The sequence below is a fragment of the Bos mutus genome, chromosome 2, assembly GCF_027580195.1.
Source record: "Bos mutus isolate GX-2022 chromosome 2, NWIPB_WYAK_1.1, whole genome shotgun sequence".
Lineage (NCBI taxonomy): Eukaryota > Metazoa > Chordata > Mammalia > Artiodactyla > Bovidae > Bos > Bos mutus.
Genome location: NC_091618.1, coordinates 41,377,181 through 41,398,388, shown reverse-complemented (window position 1 = coordinate 41,398,388; position 21,208 = coordinate 41,377,181). Strand labels below are relative to the sequence as shown.

At 35.3% G+C, this 21,208-nt stretch overlaps 1 protein-coding gene across 1 annotated transcript in view; it reads right to left on the bottom strand.

Moving 5' to 3' along the window:
- Positions 1–3,632: 3,632 nt before the first annotated feature.
- NDUFS1 (NADH:ubiquinone oxidoreductase core subunit S1) overlaps positions 3,633–21,208 on the bottom strand; it is a 30,157-nt gene continuing 12,581 nt past the window's right edge. Inside the window, 9 exon segments of the mRNA XM_070387774.1 lie at positions 3,633–5,452; positions 6,628–6,700; positions 6,802–6,936; positions 7,608–7,783; positions 9,290–9,444; positions 12,810–12,970; positions 16,630–16,759; positions 20,219–20,347; positions 20,697–20,834. Of these exon segments, the coding sequence (XP_070243875.1) occupies positions 5,361–5,452; positions 6,628–6,700; positions 6,802–6,936; positions 7,608–7,783; positions 9,290–9,444; positions 12,810–12,970; positions 16,630–16,759; positions 20,219–20,347; positions 20,697–20,834 (1,189 nt within the window). The 3' untranslated portion in view covers positions 3,633–5,360.

Here is a 21,208-nt window from a genome sequence, read left to right as displayed (position 1 = left end):
GGGAGACTGGTGGGCTGCGGTCTATGGGGTCGCACAGAGTCGGACACGACTAAAGCGACTTAGCAGCAGCAGCAGCTGCAGGTTTTGCCTAGATGTAATCATTGTGTACTAGCTATTTTTTTTTTTTTCTTTTCATTCATTTATTTGGCTGTGTTGACTCTCATGGGCTCTTTAGCACGTGGTCTTAGGTGCCCCACAGCATGTGGGGTCTTAGTTCCCCAACCAGGGATAGAACCCAAGTCCCCTGCGTTGCAAGGTGGATTCTATTAACTACCACGGAAATCCCTGTACTATTTCTACATAACAAAATAACATAAAATTTAATGGTTAAAACAACAACTATTTATTAGCTCATAATTTCTGTGTCAGGAATCCAGAAATGTATGGGGTTGCAATTAAACTGTTGGCTAGGGCTGCAGTCATCTCAATTGGCAGCCAAGATTCGGCTCACTTACAAATGGTGGCTGGAAGTCCTCTTCCTTACCACACGAGATCTCTCTGTAGGCTAAGTATCCTCCAACATGGCAGGTAGTGATCTGAGAGGGAGAGAATCAGAGCAAACCCCAGACCGAAATTGCAGATTAAGTTTAAAAAAAAAAACACAAAACCTAATCTCAGCACAAACATCCCTACTCATTAGAAGTGAATCAGGAAGTCTGGCCCACACTCAAGGAGAGATGACGACAAAGGGGAGGGAATCCCAGGAGGCAGGGATCAGTGGGGCCGTCTTAGAGGCTGCCAAGCACACAGAGAATGCATACAATTTTGTATCCTATTTTTAGCTTTCATCAACTTAAGTTTTGTTTTGCCATTCTTCATTTATATGTTTTTAAAAATAATAAAAGCAATATATTCTTATTGTCAAAATCTTCAAATATTCAAGTGATAAAACTGTACTGTCTTCTTTTTTTGCCATATGGCATGCAGGCTTAGTTCCCTGACCAGGGATCAAACTTGCAACCCCTGTAGTGGAAGCACAGAGTCTTAACCATTGAACCATCAGGGAAGTCCTGACAATCCTTTTCTTTAAGCTGTTTCCTCAGACTAGTTCAACTACCCTGAGGTAGTTGCATCTAAGATACTTTTCACACATAATAAACATGTATGTATGCTCATAATACATACAGTAAAAAAATATATATGTCTCTTGTACTCATAGTACTTATTACACCTCACACAGAGGATACTCTGCAAATGCTAAATAAATGTTGGAGCTGAATTGAGATGTCATTGAACCAGGAATCAGAGGGCTGGTTCAAATCGCAAAACCTCTAATTTACCCTTATTCTTTGGCCTCCAATTCCATAATTATCAAACACACGTGTAATGCTAGATTTTTTCCTATAGTCCTTTCCAGATTTGAAAATACATGTCTAAGAAGGAAATGGCTCAGAAGTAAACAAATCCATCTGCAACACGGAAGACCCTGGTTAATCCCTGGGTAGGGAAGATACCCTATAGAAGGAAATGACAACCCACTCCAATATTCTTGCCTGGAGAATCCCATGGACAGAGGGTCCTTGAGGGCTGCAGTTCATGCTTCACTTTCACTTTCTTTCAAGAAAGAAACTGTTATTCATCTTATGATCTCTTTACAAACCAATTCAAGTTAAATATTATAATCACTAGTCCTAGACCATGCATTTCACCCTATTTTTCAATGCCCACAAATATTTTTCATTTTATTTTAAAAACTATACAGATGTCAAAGATTCTGAACATCAATCACAGTCTGAAGATCAGTTTCAGATAATTAAATCTTTAATCTTTTTGATTTCAAAAAGTCTTTATCAAGGTTGATTTTTTTCATGAGTACTTGTTTCCAAAAGTTGGGTCACTCACAAACCTATGGTCTAGCTATAAGGTAGGATTAGCCTTACAAAATGTCCTAAAAAACTGTCATGCATATCATTTATTTCTGCTTGGACTCTTTCCCAGCCACACTGGGCCTTTGGTAACAGGCGTTTGTAATGATTTTGCTAGTGACATTTTAACAGTGGTCATGAATGACACTGTTAACATTTAAAACAAACCTTACCTCTTACCACTGTTTTGGTTGCTAAGTTGCCTCAGTTCTTCTCTCCTTGGGAACTTGAATCATGGTGGAGTTAATTTGTTTCAGTAACAATAAAGCTGACAGTTTATATTAGCCAAAGGCTTTGCCAGCAAAAAAATCCTCCTGTCCCCTTTTATGCACATCAATAGCTCTCACACTCCTCCTGTTCCCTTTCTATCAGCATACAGTTTTCCCTCTTCTGATAGCACTGCTTTATCTTTTTGCTTTCAGAGTAATCTCTTTTAAGGGTTAGAATTCAACAGATTCAGTAAGTCTTATTCTAACAAAAATTCCATCAAAATCTGCAGAATTCTGCATAATAAATTATAATCTTCACCACCTTGGTGGACAGTTTGTAGTAGCAGTATTCTGTTGACTGGATTGACCTTGGATAAGTCATTCAATTCTTTTGAATTAAATAGTTTTCTTTAGGAAAACAGAAGCTAGAGGTTATATTAGGCTTGGCTTTCCCTCACACTTGACAGAATTGAGTTTTTCTCTTGGTTCACTTAGAATGGGGACTTTAAGGACTCCCATGGATGGTTAGCTGCAACTTCCTGAAACTTAGCAAAATTTTGAACACAGCCTTTCCCTACGATGGTTCTCAGTTATTAACCACAGTGAACATTTACTATATGTCAAGAAATAGCCTAAGAAAGTTTTAGAGGCTTTCTAACTTAATCCTCATTACAACACTGTGAGGTTCAAAGTAGGTATAATCATTAGAATTTTTGTCATTTTACAGATGATGAAACAATCTTCCATTTTCCTAAGTAACATTTCCAAAGTTGAACAAGATCTATCTGACCTGGCAAGAAATGGTGTTTAAATAACTCAGCAACAAACAATAGTAAATTATTGCATACTGAGTATTATTAATGCTTTTTATTAATGTATTCATTATAATACAATTCACAATAAATTTGAGGGGCATTCTGTATGGAGTTAAGGCTTTTAAGATTTCTCCTGTGTATCTATTCTACTAATTGCCCATAACATTTTTTGAGGCAAAATGGAACAGTAAAAATATCTCTAGTTAAACATTCTTGCCTTTAGTCTTTAACTGGGTAAAAATGGGCAAGTAATTTGATATTTCTTGGGTCTTAATACCGATTGTCAGCATGGCTTTAACTAGACATAATGTACTTAAAGCTCTAATGGCACATATTAGTGGTCTTCTCTAAATGGTATTATTCCAGGGTCTTTCCAGATTGCCATCTTCACCTAAAAGGACTTGGCCTTGATTCTTTGCAGTTTTCTCATTGTTGACTCCCTCATTGCTTAGAATAAAATTCCATCAACAGTGTTATTCTTCTTATCTATATGTATTTTTCTTCTATCTGGATCCATTCTTCAGAAAGTCTTGCAACCATCTTCAATGTTTATGCTCATGATAACCTTAATATGGGCTCTTCCCTGGTGGCTCAGATGGTAAAGAATTTGCTTGCAAATGTGAGAGAGGGGAGAAGGGAATGCTACCCACTCCAGTATTCTTGCCTGGAGAATTCCACGGACAAAGGAGCCTGGCGGGCTATACAGTCCATGGGGTAGCAAAGAGATGGACACACTGAGTGACTAACACTTTCACTTTTCAACTTTAATATTTTGTATTAAGTGACTGATAGGTGCTCATGGGACAGACTTTCATATTTACTTTATGCAAAACCAACAACTTTAATGAGTACTACTTAGCCCAGACAAAATACTCTTTATGAAACTACAAGTTCAACACATGCTGCCCAGATGGCAGCCCTAGGATCCTGGACCATCTTAGTCATATCACCATTTCTCCATCTGAATGCAACATTCCCTCACCAAGAATCCTACGAAGTCTATCACTGAAGAGTACTGTGTAAAATAAAAACCCAAAGTGTTTGCCCCTGTGAGGTCAGCAACAGACTACGGAGTAGAGAAGGTAGAGAGAGAAGGAGTTTGTATTAAATTCAAAGTCTTTTAGTAAGAAGTTATATTTCAGGCAACTGAGAATTTAAAACGAAGTACACAACTTTATGACTGAAATGAATAAAATAATTCTGAAAAGGCTGTTATGGGTGACAAATTCTGAGCAATTTTTGAAGATGACAAACTATATTCTAAAAATTTTACCTTTTCTCATATCAGTAAAATTGCGACCTATAGTTGGGCTAATAAATCTCTGGTGAAAGCAAAAAGGAATAAAGATTATAAAACAAATGATTCTGAACATAAGATTTCAAAAAAAATTAATACAGCATTAGATCATCTCCTAGATTAATTGTAAGTTTTTTTACTTTTTTTTTTGGACAATTGAAAATTATGAAAGCTGTTAGTTTTGTCTTTTATTACTGGAGTAATTTAGTTGACTTAAATACTACAGATGGTGTTAATATAATAAATATGGAACATCAATGAAAACCTAAATATTTCTTGAGACCTCACTCATTCCAAGGGATGTGTGTGCTATCTATTATACAAAGAAGAAAAATCACATAAATCACCATGACATTATATTGTATAAACAGATGTAAGAAAAAACAGAAAAATGTGTTATCCATTAAGCTTCTCAATACCAATTATTGGAGGTAACAACCTATGGAATTTGTATTAATGAGAGGAAATTATGTCCAACACTTAAGAACAATGGGCTATGAATTTGAAGTCAGAGAACCAGGTTTGATTCTATGACTTTTTTTGCTGTGGACTCAGGCAAACTATCCAGTATCTCTGGGCTTCAGTTTCTTCACTTGTAATATGAGATAATACCCATCTCACACGGATGTAACAAGGACAAAACGAGATGATGCATGTAAAACCAGACTGCTTAGGACACAGAAAATCCTGAATAATCATTAAGCTATTATTACTATGATTATTATTAGAATTGTTCAAGATACATACCTGATGTGTGATTATATTATATATATTTTTTCTATTTACCCAGTTTGACAGAATACTTAAATCTTTTCTTTAGCACTAGGATAGAACAGGAGCAATGGAAGCTATTCTTATTTTATTCACTTTACAAGCATAAGTGAGCAATGAAGATAAAAAAATTTATATTTTAAGGACTTTCTTTTTTATGTCACAAAGATTATCAGTGCTTTTACATGAAAAGTCCTCTATATAATGTTTATTAAACTATTTAACATTTACATTCAACACATAATTGTTTTGAAACTTCAAAGTTCTCTGATAATTGCAATAGCATTTTCAAATAAAGCATGGTAGAACCTTAAATATTACATCAAGATTATTTTTGAAAGAGATACACCTTCAAGAGATCGTGCCAACATAACTGTCCATTAACTGGGCCATAGTAGATGTTTCAGCATATGGATGGTTCCTCTACTGCATGGGCACCCTCTGTAACAGCTTTGACACATTTAGCCATTGTCTGTGAGGCTCTGCTAATTGAATCTGAAAGATATCAAGAAAATGTGCATTCTGATAATATAACTTCAACAGAGGCACACAGTAAAACCTTCCTATTGTGCATATTCAGGAACAACAAACAACAAAAGGACTATAAAAGTCTATGTAACAATATATAAATATTGTAAAAATCAACTGATAAATTCAGAATATAAGCCCTGTAACAGCTAAATGGTTTTAATAAGTACTCATAGGAATGATTAAATAATTATATATAGCCATACAAAGGGCCAGTATGCAATCAGTAAGAATATTATAGAAAAGTGTTGAATTAACAACAGGAAAAGAATACACATATACATGGTTATGGAAAAAAAGGTTACAGAACAGTGTACTAAAATCCATAAATCATACACTTTATGGGTGAATTTTATGGTATGTGAATTATATTTTGATAAAGCCATACAAATCCTCCCTCCCAGGGTAAATGAATAATCTCATTTATATTTAAATAAAAACATGTGTATATCCCTGGTTGATTGGCCAAAATGTTAAACATAGTTATTTCTGGGATGGTAGTGTTTTTACCTTGTTATGGTGGCCTTAGGTAAGTATTCTACAATGAACATAACTTTTACAATACAACTAAAAATCCTATTAAAAACAATCTTGGATACAAACTGTACCAAAAACTTAAAAATATCTATCTGCTTTTAGACAGAAAATTATTTTTAAATGTCTGTCAACTACCTCATAACCTAGATGTTCTATCATGTATTATAAAATCTGTAGGTTAGTCTGCATTCCTTAAGAATATTCTTAACAATTTATATCAGAAGCACTATTTAACATGTTTCACATTTTAGTGTTTTGATTCTTCTACTGTAATTCTCAGAAAAAACCTTCAGTTTTTTGTCACTCAGAAAATTATCCCCATATTGCTGTATAGTAATTCTACATATAATAGTTAAAGTTTATATTTAACATCTGCTAATTCTTACTGGATTTTCCAACTCTACTTACATTAGAAAAGAAATTAGAAAGAAAATAAATTAGAGTAAAATCAGAATATATACTTATATTAGTTCAATATTTGAAAAATCTTGTGAGATTAGACATATCAAATACTACCACTAGCAGGTGAGAATCGTAACACTAAATTAGGTGATGATATTCCTTCCCACCTTCCATTTATGGCAGCCATGCTAACAACTGCATACCTGTCATGTAGAAGTCTTTTATTGTTAGCTGAGGTGGAACAAGTGGATCAGCAAGAAGCTGTTGGTTCACTAGCTGCAAAAAAAGGAATAAGAGATCAGTAATAGTATTGAAAACTAGTACTGCTACACCAGAGGATACATTATTATGAAAACTGCAAATAGACAAGGTTTTACCTTGGAAAGCTCACTTGCTTGCTGGAAATAATTAGCTCCTTCAACATCATCATATCGAACAAGATTAGGAGAGACTTCTTCCAATCTGTTTCTCACTTGATCCAGAGTATCATATGGAAGAGTCATACCTGCAATCTATAACATAACAGGTTCCAAAGCATTAATACTTATAAATTTCAAATAATACATCATTGCAACTATGGTAAAATAAGGCAGTACTAGTATGAAAAATATACTGGTGTCCATTTGCATGTATATTAAGCAAGTGGGTGAGGAATATTAGAATATTCTTCTAATTCATAAGTAGCTGTCAACATATTAGTAATTTATTTTTAGAAAACAGAATGATTATGAAATAAATGCTTTGCTAATCTGAATATTTCAGCTAACCTGTTATTGCTCATATACAAGGTTTATGGACAACTATATTATTACTTTAAATCTCATATGATGCTTCTTTTTATAATAAGAGTTGAGTCTTTTTAGGCAAAAGACAAGTCAAAAATAAAAAACACCAATTTCAAATTCCCATTTTCTTTTTGTTTTTGGCCAAGTCACACAGCTTGTGCGATCTCAGTTCTCTGACCAAGGATTAAACCAGTGCCTTCGGCAGTGAAAGCGCAGAGTCCTAACCAATGGACCACCAGGAAATTCCCCAAACCCCTGTTTGGGGTTTCTCATGTTTCTCCTACAGATTGTTTAAATCATCTCTGCATTTCAGACTTGCGTCCCCCTTGACTCCGGAAATCATTCTGACAAGCTAACATGTCAAACATCCTACTAGCAGCATCACTAAGGACAAATACCTCAGAAAGGGCTCTTATAATTTTCCAGTCTTCTCTTGCCAAGCCGGGAGGCGTCACTGCTACTTTTGTCTGCTGAGCTCGGCCCTCGGTATTGACGTAAGTAGCAGACTTCTCTGTGTAAGCAGCGCCAGGGAGAATAACATCAGCTATAGGAGCTCCGACGTCGCCATGGTGTCCTGTGAAAAAGATAGAAAATGGCAAACCACATTTTAGCACAAAACTGATTACATATTAAACATGAACACCGTAGATATCCTTTTAAAATTTCATTTTTATAAGTGTTAAAATTCCATTTTATGAAGTGTTTAAAAATTTATTGTTAAAAAATTAAAACAATACAGTATTGAGTATATGGAATAAAAATTAAAGCCCACTGGGTCCACAGTTAAACTCCCTTCTCCAAAAAAAGGTACTGTTAAAGCCCTTGGTATGTATCTTACCAGATCAATTTTTGCAAATACACAAATACATAATACCACACACACACACACATCTAATGGGCAACTAGGTGTATTATCTCACTTGATGGTTACAAAGCGGAAATGCTCAGATGTCTGCTACTGAGATTCGGTAAAGTAAACTGAAATGGTGCAGGAACAAGAAGTGTGTGACGGGGCATGACAGGAATACTACTAAAAAGAGCACGAACAGAAGATTACAGAAAACAGTATGCTAAAGACTGTCACTCAGTAACTGAAGTGTTGGAAGAAAAAAGGAACTTTGGTTAAGTAAAAGAAAGCTATAGAATAATACATAAACTTTGATCTCATTTACTAATTTTATATACATATAAAAATATGTATGAAGCATCCGTATCTAAAATATCTCAATGATTATCCCTGGATAGAACTAGGACAGGATTTTAGTTTATGCATTTTGGTTTAAGTTTATCAAACAAAATATTACATGCTTTTTATGTGGCATGGCAATAAAAAGCTTATTATAAATTAGTGTTGTTTCTGTATAAAACAAGGTTTCCCTGGTAGCTCAGCTGGTAAAGAATCCACCTGCAATGCAGGACACCCCAGTTCAATTCCTGGGTTGGAAAGATCCTCAGTATTCTTGGGCTTCTCTGGTGGTTTAGGCGGTAAAGAATCCGCCTGCAATGCAGGAGACCTGGGTTCAATCCCAGGGTTGGGAAGATCTTCTGGAGGAGGGCATAGCAACCCACTACAGTACTCTTGTCTGGAGAATCCCCATGAACAGAGAAGCCTGGCGGGCTACAGTCCATGGGGTTGCAAAGAGTCAGACATGAATGAGCACGCATGCACAAAGTGCAAAATTTAACAAAGGACTCATGATTTTTTAATTTTTACAGTTTATATAAAAGTGCTAGCCCTTTAATATATAATCACACTAAATATTTGTTGAAAAATTGAATTTAATGCTATATAATATTTCATAATTTAAATTACTGTTACTGGGGGCATTAGCTTTCTTCCAATTCTTTGTTATTAAATAATGTAAGGTGATAATTCTTAATAGCAAAGCAACTATGTAAGTAACAAAGCCTATTTTAAAAAATATAAAATCTATAAAAATACATATTGTTTTGAAACTGGTGAGCGTATAGGGAAATTCTCAAATGGAAAATATTATTACACTAAATATACTGCCATGCAGTTTCTAATATACAAAATGTACTATTCTCTTCTGTTTCTAATGTCACAGATGCTACTAACCTTGATAAACAATGAAACAATCCTTTGGCAAATCCTGTCGAGTGATACAACCTCCATCTGCTCCCAGGAGAAACAGCATTTTAGGAGGATTCTTCCGAATTGCTTCCACCCCAGGCTTATAGCCAAGATCCAAAGCAGCTACTTGGCTTGCAATCCTGTAAAACAATTATGGGATTTCGGCATACTTGCTGTTTTCATTATAAAAAATTAAATGTGATTCTTGAATAATACCGAGTCTTTTTTTTTTTTCTGTTCGATGCTGTCAAAGATCTTCCCTCATTTTTTTTTACCCAGGTGAAATAAATGTCAGAATCAGAAAAAGCAGTCTTTTACTGTTTTAAGAATGCTAAACAAAGAAATAAGATGCTGAGGACACTGTTTCTTCAGGACATGATACTTAATGGAGTAATTCGGGAAACTATGCCAACCACATACTTGATTTTTATTCAATATAGCAAGACTTGATGAGTCAAAGACAGTCATTAGAGAAAAATTAGAAGACTTTGAAAACCTAAAAGGAAAATCTAAACACCACTCATAAAACTGTAATTCAGAGAAAACTATAATTAGTACACTGGTGTATGTCCTTAGGGAACTTTTTCAATGAATATATATTATTGTTATACAAGCAGATAAAAACCTTTTAAAGAAGTTTCAAGTAACTATACTTCGAACATTTGGGAGTTTTTGCTCTAGTTAGGTATTATCAATTTTCTTTATAGAAATAGTAGCCATTTTGAGAACCTACTATGAATAAAGCTAAACTTTACCTGTTAAGGGAGGAGGGCAGATCAAACAAACTCCCACTAGATGCTGCTTGCTCTGTAAAACTCTCTAATAGGACATCAAAAGAATAAAATACTTTAAGAATATTTAACAAAAGAAGCGTTAAGATTTATATGATGAAAATTACAAAACTCCAAAGGAAATTAAAGACTGTAACAAATGGAAAGACACCCTATGTTCATGGATTGGAAGACTTAATGTTTTGAAGATGGCATTACTCCCCAAACTGATCTATAGGTTTAATGCAATCCCTATCAAAACTGACAGCTGAGTCCTCCGCAGAAACTGACAAACCGATCCTAAAAGTCACATGGAGTGCAAAGTGAAAGTGAAGTGAAAGTCGCTCAGTCGTGTCCGACTCTTTGCAACCCCATGGACTATACATTTCATGGAATTCTCCAGACGAGGATACTGGAGTGGGTAGCCTTTCCCTTCTCCAGGGGATCTTCCCAACTCAGGGATCAAACCCAGGTCTCCCGCATTGCAAGAAGATTCTTTACCAGCTGAGCCACAAGGGAAGTCCAATGCAATGCAATGGAAGGCAAAGGACCCTGAAAAACCAAGTCTATCTTAAAAATGAACAAAGTCAGAAAACTCAGACTTCCTCAATTCAATTTCAAAACTTAGCTCCTCTTGCCTCGCCACCTACACAGTATTTTTTTCTTAAACATCTCCCCTTCTGAGCATTGATGTCTCACAAAGATCTGAGCAGAGACTCACGCTAACTCATGACAGAGCCCACCTCGTCTTGGAAAACAAAGTGGGTAACATTAAGTTTGCCTCTGAGAGAATGATGAGTAAAAAAAAGAAACTACAGGCTGATTCTTTAAGAATGATTCTTTAAGAATGAGAAATTATGCTTTACTATGAAATAAACTTACTGTAAGAAATTTTTAAAAGGTTTATAAATACTCTTCATGTTCTCAACAAGCATTAATTAGAAGGTATGTCTTAACAAACTGCATTGAAACAAGCTGTTCTCATGAAAATGAAATCTTATATAAGAATGAAATGAAATTAAAAAACAAGTCTAATCAATTAAAAATTACAATGGCATTAGTGCTCTCCATAATCAAAGCTCACAAATGACAGAAGATAAATAAGAAATTCTCCCTAAACACAGGAAAAGTGAGAAAAATTATGAGAGAGAAGAGACAAAAGTCTGAAGGGCCAACCAGTGCAGAATAAATAGAAGCTTCTGCATGAGAGCAAACAACAGTGTAGAAGTAGACAAACTGGCTTTTTCTGAACTTACACGAAAAAACAAAAACTTTCAATTTGAAAATGGAGAGTTCTATGATATCCCAGGCAAAGGTGATGTCAAACAAATGTCACTTAGTTATACCCCGGAATAATTTTTTTTTTCTGACCAGGCTGTACTGTGGAGCATATGGGATCATAGTTTCCTGACAAAGGATTGAACCTATGTTCCCTGCACTGGAAGCATGAAGTCTTAACCACTGGACTGCCAGGGAAGTCCCTCTAGGAATCCAAAGGGTGGGCAGGCAGACAAGAACACATACATACATAAAACCAAGTTCTCAGAGACAAAAAACCACACAACAAAACAGATTAGATGAGATCCTCTCTAAAATGTGAAAGGCAGGGTGAAAATACTGAGTATTAAAGGAAAAATATCTGCGATTTATGTATTTAGCCAAGTGGTCCTCGGTGAAAAGGAACCATAAAGACATCATTAGACACGCACAAATTTTTCTTAAAAAAGTTATTATGTTATTGTTTTTCAGACAAAAACAGAAACAAAAAATATTAATAAAGACATATGTTCAAAAGTGAATTAAAAATAAGAAATAACTAGTCTCTTTTCTATTCTAAAAATTGTGGCTAGAAAGATCTGGAAGTGATCAATGCAAATAAACGATTTAAAAAATAGAAGTTTTAAAAAAATGTTTACATGATGACCTACGATGCCAAATTAATCTATTAAGAGGGGAAATGTAACACTGAAATGAATGTTTAAGAATGCATTTGAATACTTTTAAAATAAAAAAATTTTATTATCATGGAGTGTTTATTTTATTGTTGTTTAGTTGCCCAGTCATGTGCAACTCTTTGTGACCCCATAGATTCTCCGGGCAAAAATACTGGAGTAGATTGCCATTTCCTTTCTCTGGAGGAGGGGGTGTTCCCAACCCAGGGATCGAACCTGCACCTCTTGTTTGCATCTCCTGCACTGCAGGCGGATTCTTTACTACTGAGCAATGGGGGAAGCCCACTGAGTGTTTACCCTCAATCTTTAAACAAATCTGAAGATTCGAAAAGTAACACTTAAGGTAGAAAGAATTGTGTGAAATGGGAAACTCGTTCGCTAATGCAAAATTGGTACAATCTTTCTAAAATAAGTTGGAAATATGCATTAAAAGCCTCAAAAATGTTTATCCTGTTCACTGCAATAGTTCTACTTTCAGAACAATTCTACTTTATATTTATAAAGAATTTATAATCACAGGAGGAAATTCTTGTTTCAATTTTTGAACCCAGTATATTAATATGATATAAATTTTCAAGATTTTTTCTAGCACTTACCACAATTTGGATATTTTAAATATTATTTATTATCTTGGGTTCTTCTCACACAAAATAAAAGTTGCTATTTCACATCTGCTACTGAGATAATGTCACTAAATATTAATTTGTTTTAAAAATAAATGTGACGGTGTACAGGAACACATATACACACAATTACAGATTACAAAACAACTATTTAACTTACCTATGAAGGATATTCATAACTTTCCAATCACCAGTAACACCACTACTTGTCCGAATCTTCTGAGCAATGTTGGAAACAGCTGCAAGAATTGCTGCACCATCATTTCTTTGGAGTGCAGAACTGCCTAAAACCACCATTGGTTTTTTAGCTTCCTGTAGGACCTATTTTTAAGAAGAACTTTGAATTAAAAAAAAAATTAGAAGTAACTAAATCTAACCAAGTTTGTATCTACAATATACTGTCCCAAGCTTTAGTTCTAAGATGAACATTGTGATTTGCTAGTCAACATATGGATATACATACAAACCGGATTTACTCAAAAACCTCTTGCCAAAGCTACTGTGAAGTAGCTAAATGAATATTAGATAAAGTAGTTTCAATAAGGAAGCACTGGGAATAAAAGCCTGAGTCAAACATCCTTTAGTCAGAATGACTATGGATAGGTCCCAGAAAAAACTGGAGAATATGTGCACAGAGGTTCAGATGATACAACGTTTAACAAGAGAAATCAAGCTGAAGTACCATGTCTACCGTCTTCCATCTACTTTCTAAGTTCCAGACAGAGGGGAAAAGGTAGGGAAAGCAACGGACATAGATCACAATGCAGAATACTTTAAGGGCTTTGCTTTAAACCACAGTAACTACCTGAATATCAGAAACTGAGAAGGAATGCATCCCAAGTGCAAAAGAAACTACAGATATGGTGGAGAACAGAAAAATTAGCAGTAAAGCTGTAGATTGTTACAGTTCATTCCCCTGCCCATCCATTCTTTGATAAAGGGCTGGTCCCAATCAATCAATCAGCATGAAAATCATTTCTAGATACTACAAAGAAGAGGCCATTCATCTTAAGAGGAGTTTCCCAAGGAAAAGTGAAGAGTTTTCAATAGCCTTAAAAAATGAGAAACAGTTTTCAACAGCCTCAAAGAAAATGAAATATTTTTTAAAAGAGCTCAGAGAAGTTACATGATAGACAATATCATAGAGGATTTTCATCAGAAAGTTCAAGAACTAAAAGATACACAAAGCAGAGGTGAACATCATTCCAGAAACAACAAAAACCAAAATTTAACATGAGTGTAAATACAGGAGCAAGAAGTATATAGGAAATTATATAAAACAAATTGAAAAAGAACAGAGGAATAAAGAAATAAGTGACAGAAAAGATAGAAAAAGGGATCCAATATCTGCATTAAGAGTTCTTAACAAACTAGAAGTTACTTCCATTAGAAGTTACTTCCATTAGAAGTTACTAATGGAAAATACATCTAAATCTATTATAAAAGAAAACTTTCCTGAAGAACACTCATCACCTTCTGGGGAATGGGGAAGGGAACTATAGAGAAGAGAGGGCTTCTTCTCAATAAAATTTTTAAAAAAATATTTTTGATGCTAGTAATAATAGAGATGTTATTCAAAACTGACAACAAAGGAGTTGGGTTTGGCTGCTTTGTCCCCTCACACTTGACTTCTTCATGCCTACATCCGGAGGTGTAAGCAAAGCAACCATCTTGACATCATGAGGAGAGGCTCACACACAAACACATGTGAGTGAACCAGTACACTGAGGACAGCAAGCAGGAGGGCAGGCTCCTGCCTTGAATAGATCCTTGGACAGCTGCACGATATGTCAAACTTCAGCATCACTGTTATGTGAGAAACAGAAACCTTTCTTATATTTTTTTAAATAATCACTAGCCCGCACACCACATACAAGCACACACACAACTCCTAAAATAAAGAGAATCTTGAGTATTCAAAATTAAGGAGGCAGCATATCCCATTAAAAAAAAAAAGGGTATGGAACCACCATCATTAAGATATATTCTAGTGAAGTCACTAAATTTCAAAGATAAAAAACCAAGTACGAAATAGCAACAAAAATGTATCTAGACAACAACAACAGGACAGGGTTGAAACAGAATACTACCTCAAATCAGGATTCTCCACAATAACAAAAGGCAGTGTCTAGACTTCCCTGGTGGTCCAGTGGCTAAGACTCTGTCCTCCCAAAGCAGGGGGCCAGGGCTCAATCCCTGGTTGGGGAACTAGATCCCACATGCCACAACTAAGAGTTCGCATGCCACAGTAAAAGATCCTGCATGCTGCAACTAAGACCCGGCACAGCCAAATAAATACATTAATTTAAAGGGGGAAGGTGGGCCCATATCTATAAAGTTCAGAGGGAAAAACAGAAGTATAACCCAAGATCTTTACATTCTGCCAAGGCTCTCGTCAGGAATAAAATAAACATTTTCAAGCAAGAAAGAACTTAAGAAATGGTGTACCTACATCTCTTGGGAAAAAAAAGAAATAAAAAGCCTAAAAGCTCTAAATTTAAGGTGGCAAATGAAAAAAAAATTAAATAAGGAATTTAGTAATGAAAAGGTCATATAAAAAGACCAGTGAAATTTCTTTAAAGAATAATAACTCTTGCTGTAAAGAAAGACTTCACTGAAGTTTAAAATTTAATTCTTTCAGTTTCACATCATTTTCTTTTCTGATAACTTCAAGTAAAATTAAACTCTGGTTGAAAAAAAAAAAAGGCAGAGTCCTAGAGAATAGCAAGGAGAGATAAGAAAGTGTTCCTAGGAGATCAATGCAAAGAAACAGAGAAAAACAATAGAATGGGAAAGACTAGAGACTTCTTCAAGAAAATCAGAGATACCAAGGGAACATTTCATGCAAAGACGGGCATAATAAAGGACAGAAATGGTATGGACCTAACAGATGCAGAAGGTATTTAGAAGAGATGACAAGAATACATAGAACTATACTAAAAAGATCTTAGTGGTCCAAATAACCACAATGGTGTGATCACTCACCTAGAGCCAGATATCCTGGAATGTGAAGTCAAGTGGGCCTTAGGAAGCATCACTACAAACAAAGCTAGTGGAGGTGATGGAATTCCAGCTGAGTTATTTCAAATCCTAAAAGATGATGCCATTAAATTGCTACACACAATATGCCAGCAAATTTGGAAAACTCAGCAGTGGTCACAGGACTGGAAAAGGTCAGTTTTCATTCTAATCCCCCAAAAATGCAATATCAAAGAATGTTCAAACTACTGCACAACTGGACTCATCTCACACGCTAGCAAAGTAATGCTCAAAATTCTCCAAGCCAGGCTTCAGCAGTACGTGAACCGTGAACTTCCAGATGTTCAAGCTGGATTTAGAAAAGGCAGAGAACCAGAGATCAAATTGCCAACATCCGTTGGATCATCAAAAAAGCAAGAGAGTTCCAAAAAAACATCTACTTCTGCATTATTGACTATGCCAAAGCCTTTGACTGTGTGCATCATGACAAACTGTGGAAAATTCTTAAAGAGATGGGAATACCACACCACCTGACCTGCCTCCTAAGAAACCTGTACGCAGGTCAAGAAGCAACAGTTAAAACTAGACATGGAACGACAGACTGATTCCAAATTGGGAAAGCAGTTTCCCTTGACATATATTCCCAATGGCTGTATATCGTCATCCTGATTATTTAACTTATAGCCTGCATGCTGCAGTACATGGGATCGCAGAGTCGAACACAACCGAGCAATTGAACTGAACTGAAATAAAAATGTAGAGTATGATTTCATTTTTTTGCTTACCTATCCATCCTTCTTTCTCTATATAAATGAGAGATGACCATAGGACGTTTCATCAACAGTTGTTTGTAGTAGGATTTTTTATTATGTTTACTTTCTTATATATTATTTTCTATATTGCAATCTCATAGTTATCACGAAAATAATAAATTAAAAAAATAAGACTTAAAAATCACATACATATAACTTAAAAATCTTATACATGTAACTTAAGAGCACCTGGCTGAATGGATGGCTACCCGAAGCAATGTCTTGAAGAATTTTGGGAGAATCTCCCAGATGGTCATATCTGTAAGTGAGATCCACTGGGCTGCCTATAAGGGCCACTTTTAAGTCATTATGAAGCCAGCTGAAATAAAAACAATGAAGTTTTTAGAGCTAAATCACTAAGTCGGTACAGTTATTGGTCTCATCAATGCTAAGTGCTACATCTATTTAAATTAAAAAATGTTAAAAAGCATTAAAGCTTTCCCCAAACATTAACAGATATTATTGTGTATTTTTCAAAATAAAGTGTAAAAATACAGGTATACCTGTGTTTGGTTGCAGACAGCAACAATAAAGCAAATATCTCAATAAAGCAAGTCCCACAAAGTTTTTGCTTTCCCAGGGCATATACAAGTTATGTTTATACTACACTGTAGCTTATTAAGTGTATAAAAAGTATTATGTCAAAAAAATAATATATACACCTTAATTAAAAAATACTTTATACTGAAAAAAAATACTTTATTGCTAAAAAATGCTAACCATCATATGAACGTTTAGCGAGTGGAAATCTTTTTGCTGGTAGAGACGCTTGCCTCAATGTTGAAGGCTGCTGAATAATCAGGATGGTGGTTCACTTAAGATTAGGGTGGCTGTGGCAGTTTCTTAAATAAGACAACAGTGAAGTTTACTGTATCAATTAACTCTTCCTTTCATAAGCAATTTTTCTGTAGCATGCAGTGCTGTTTGATGGCATTTTATCCACAGTAGAAATTCTTTCAAAACTGGGAGTCAATCCTCTCAAATCCAGCTCCTGCTTTATCAACTTAAGTGTATGTCACATTCTAAATCCACTGTTATTACTTCTACAATTTCTTTATAGAATCTTCACCAGGAGTAGATCCTATATCAAGAAATAACTTTCTTTTTGCTTATCCTTAAGAAGCAACTCCTCATCCATTAAAGTTTTATCATGAGATCACAGCAATTTAGTCACATCTTCAGATCTCACTAATAATTCTAACCCTCTATTTCCACCATATTTGCAGGTACTTCAACTGAAGCCTCTCAAAGTCATCCAGGAGGGTTGGAATCAACTTCTTCCAAACTCTTTTTTAACACTGATATCTTGACCTCTTCCCAAGACTCAATGTTCTTATTGGCATCTAGCATAGTGAATCTTTTCCAGGTTTTCAATTTACTTTGCCCAAATCCATCAGCAGAATCCTATATATGGCAGCTTCAGCCTTCTGAATAAGTATTCCTCAAATAATAAGACTTGAAAATTGAATTACTCCTTAATCCATGAGCTGCAGAATGGATGCTGTGTTAGCAGACACAAAACAAGATTAATCTCATTGTATATCTTCATCAGAGTTTTTGGGTGATCAGGTACAATTATCAGTTAGCAGTATCTTGAATCCTGAGCAGTAGGTCTCAACAATGGACTTAAAATAGTCAGTAAACCATAATGCAAACAGATGTGCTGTCAATGAGGCTTTGTTGTTCCATTTATCAAGCACAAGCAGAACAGGTTTAGCAAAATTCTCAAGAGCCCTAGGATTTTCAGAATGGTAAGTTGAGCACTGGCTTCAACTTAAAGTCATCAGGAACATTAACCCCTCACACAGCCTATCCTTTGAAGCTCTGAAGCCAGGCACTAATTTCTCCTTTCTAGCTATTAAAGTTCTAGGTGGCACATTTTTCCAATAAAAGGCTGTTTCGTCTACACTGAAAATCTGTTGTTCACTGCAGCCACCTTCATTATCTTAGCTAGACCTCTGGGTGACTCGCTGCAGTTTCTACATTAGCACTGGCTGCTTCAACTTGTACCTTTATGTTATGGAGACAGCTTCCTGCCCTAAATCTCATGAACCAACCTCTGCTAGTTTTAACTTCTCTTCTGTAGCTTCTTTACCTTTAGAAATGAAGAGAGTTAGGGCCTTGCTTTGGATTAGGCTTTGAGGGAATGTCATGGCTGGTCTGATCTTCAATCCAGACCACTCAAACTTTATCCACATTAGCAATCAGGTTGTTTTGCTTTCTTATCATGCACTGCGCACTTTGGAATAGCACTTTAAATCTCCTCTGCAGTCATGACATGATTGTTTGGCACAAGAGGTCTGTTTTTTGGCCTATCTATGCTTTCAATATCCCTCCTTCAATAAGTTTAATATTTCTAGCTTTTGATTTAAAGTAAGATGTACAAGACTTCCTTTCACCTGAACACTTATAAGCCACTGTAGGTTATTAATTGACCTACTCTCCACACTGTTGTGTCTCGGAATAAGGAGACCCAAGGAGAGGGAGAAACACGAAGGACTGGCCAGTTGGCAGAGTGATCAAAAGACATCAACATCTACTGATTAATTTCACCATATTATATGGATACGGCCTATGGTGCCCCCAAACAATTAAAAGAGTAACAGCAAAGATCACCATAATAAAATGTAGTAATAATAAAAAAGTTTGAAATATTGTGAGAGTTATCAAAATATGACAGAGATACAAATGAGAAAATGCTGTTGGAAAATAGCACTGAAAGACTTACTCGACCAACAGCTGCCATAAACTTTAAATCTGCAAAAAACAGACTATATCTGCAAAGTGCGATAAAGCAAAGTATAACAAAATAAGGTAAGTCTGCACACACCAAGTAAAGTCAATGAATTAACTTGCTGTGTTAGAATGCTAACTCTAAGCTAGCTATAAACAGACTTTAATTTTAGAATAAGTGATGTTTTTATTTTGCCATATTTACACAGCAGAGTCCTAATTATCTGTTAAGATCATTTAAATAAAAGTTCATAAAAAACAAACTACATCATTCATATTTACTGTCTACTGACAACGAAGTATGGATCCAGCTCCTCCAAAAATATTAATAAATGTGGTGACCATATATTCTGGTTTGTGAGAGACAGTAGGGGTTTTTAACCTGTCACCCTGGAATAAAAAAATCCCTTTTCTACTCCCAACACTGTCCCAGTTTAGACAATCAACTATATGGTTGAGCTATTACACGTCTCTAAGATATAAAAAGATAGAGAGGCATTCTACAAAATATCTGGCCTGTAGTCTTAAAAAAAAAAGTCAAAATGGAAAAAATTATGGAAATTTTGGAAACAATTATGGAAAAAATTCAGTGAAATTTAAGCACAAATAGATAATAATACTGTATCAATACTAAATTCTTAATTAAATAAAGAATCAAATTCCTAAATGGAGAATGTCCTTGTCCTTAGGAAATCCACACAGACGTGTTTAGTTTGGGATTAAAAGGGCATCATGTATACAATCTACTTTCAAATGATTATGTTCACACAAATATATAGATGGAGAGAAAAGAAAAAAATATAAACATTAGCACTGATTAATCTGTGTGAACACTACACAAACGTGGGTATACAAAGTTGAGTTATTTCAAACTAAAAAAATGATCAGCAGGGAAGAAGTGGGAAATGGAGCTGTTAGAAACTGCCCTTCAATTATCTTTTGGAATCTTACTCCCACTATTAGGAATCAGCTAAGACAGTCATTTTTCATATATAAAACAAATTATCATGTAAATGTTTTTAAAACCCAGAATATTATTACAAACCTCTTTCGAATTCTAGCATTAAATAGCGGTGCCTCAAAACGTGGATTTGTACCAACTAGAAGGACAACATCTGCCTCCTCCACACCAGCGATTGTAGTATTAAGAAGATAATTGGAACGTAGATCTGTGCTAGAAACATAAAATATAAAATCCAAGTTTATTTTAAAATTAATACACACTGACAATCCATGAAATACTCTGTCATTAAACCCACAGCTCACTGCCTGACAAAAAATTTTTTGAAATAGTCTTAAACTGCATCAAAGGTTCAAATACTTTATTAATAATTAGATTTTCTAATAGCTCCTGGTTTGACTTTGGTCTATATGTGAAAATAACCAGGAGGTATGTTGGAGTATCCAAGTTGTCACATGTAAGTCACTGATGCCACAGATGTGTTGGTTTAAACACAACCTATAAACAGAAGGAAAAAAAGAAAGAAAACAGAACACCTAGATCCTAGCCTCAAATTTCTCACCCAGCTCCTGCGGTGGGGAAGACCTCTTCAGTGCACAGCGTGTCAGAATCCACTCTATTAAGTAAATCTTTGAGAGCTATGAGGGCTTCAGCATCCACCAAGCCACCTGCAATTGCTGCCACATCGTTGCCTTGAAAGCTCTCTGCAACTAGAAATGGATGAAAAGGCTATCACCAAGAAACCTTCGTTCAGAAAAAGACCAGTGACTCATTCAGAAAACAAAACAATAACGTCATTTTCAAGTAAAATAAAAGCAACAAACTTCTGACAAAAAAGCTTTTTACACTAATTAGTCTGAAAGTGAGAAGCAGAAAGTGTATGTGGGGCCAAGAATAACATCTGCTTGTAATAAAAGTTGTTTGTTTTAAATTAGGAACAAAAGGCCTCAAAATGATGTCAGGAAGATGAAGACTTTGGAGTTATATAGCCAAATACAATCTTCTGAAGCATCTGTCATTCCTTCAAGCCCTTTATGTATTTTGCTCTGGCAAGCCTGTTCGTGGCTCATCTAC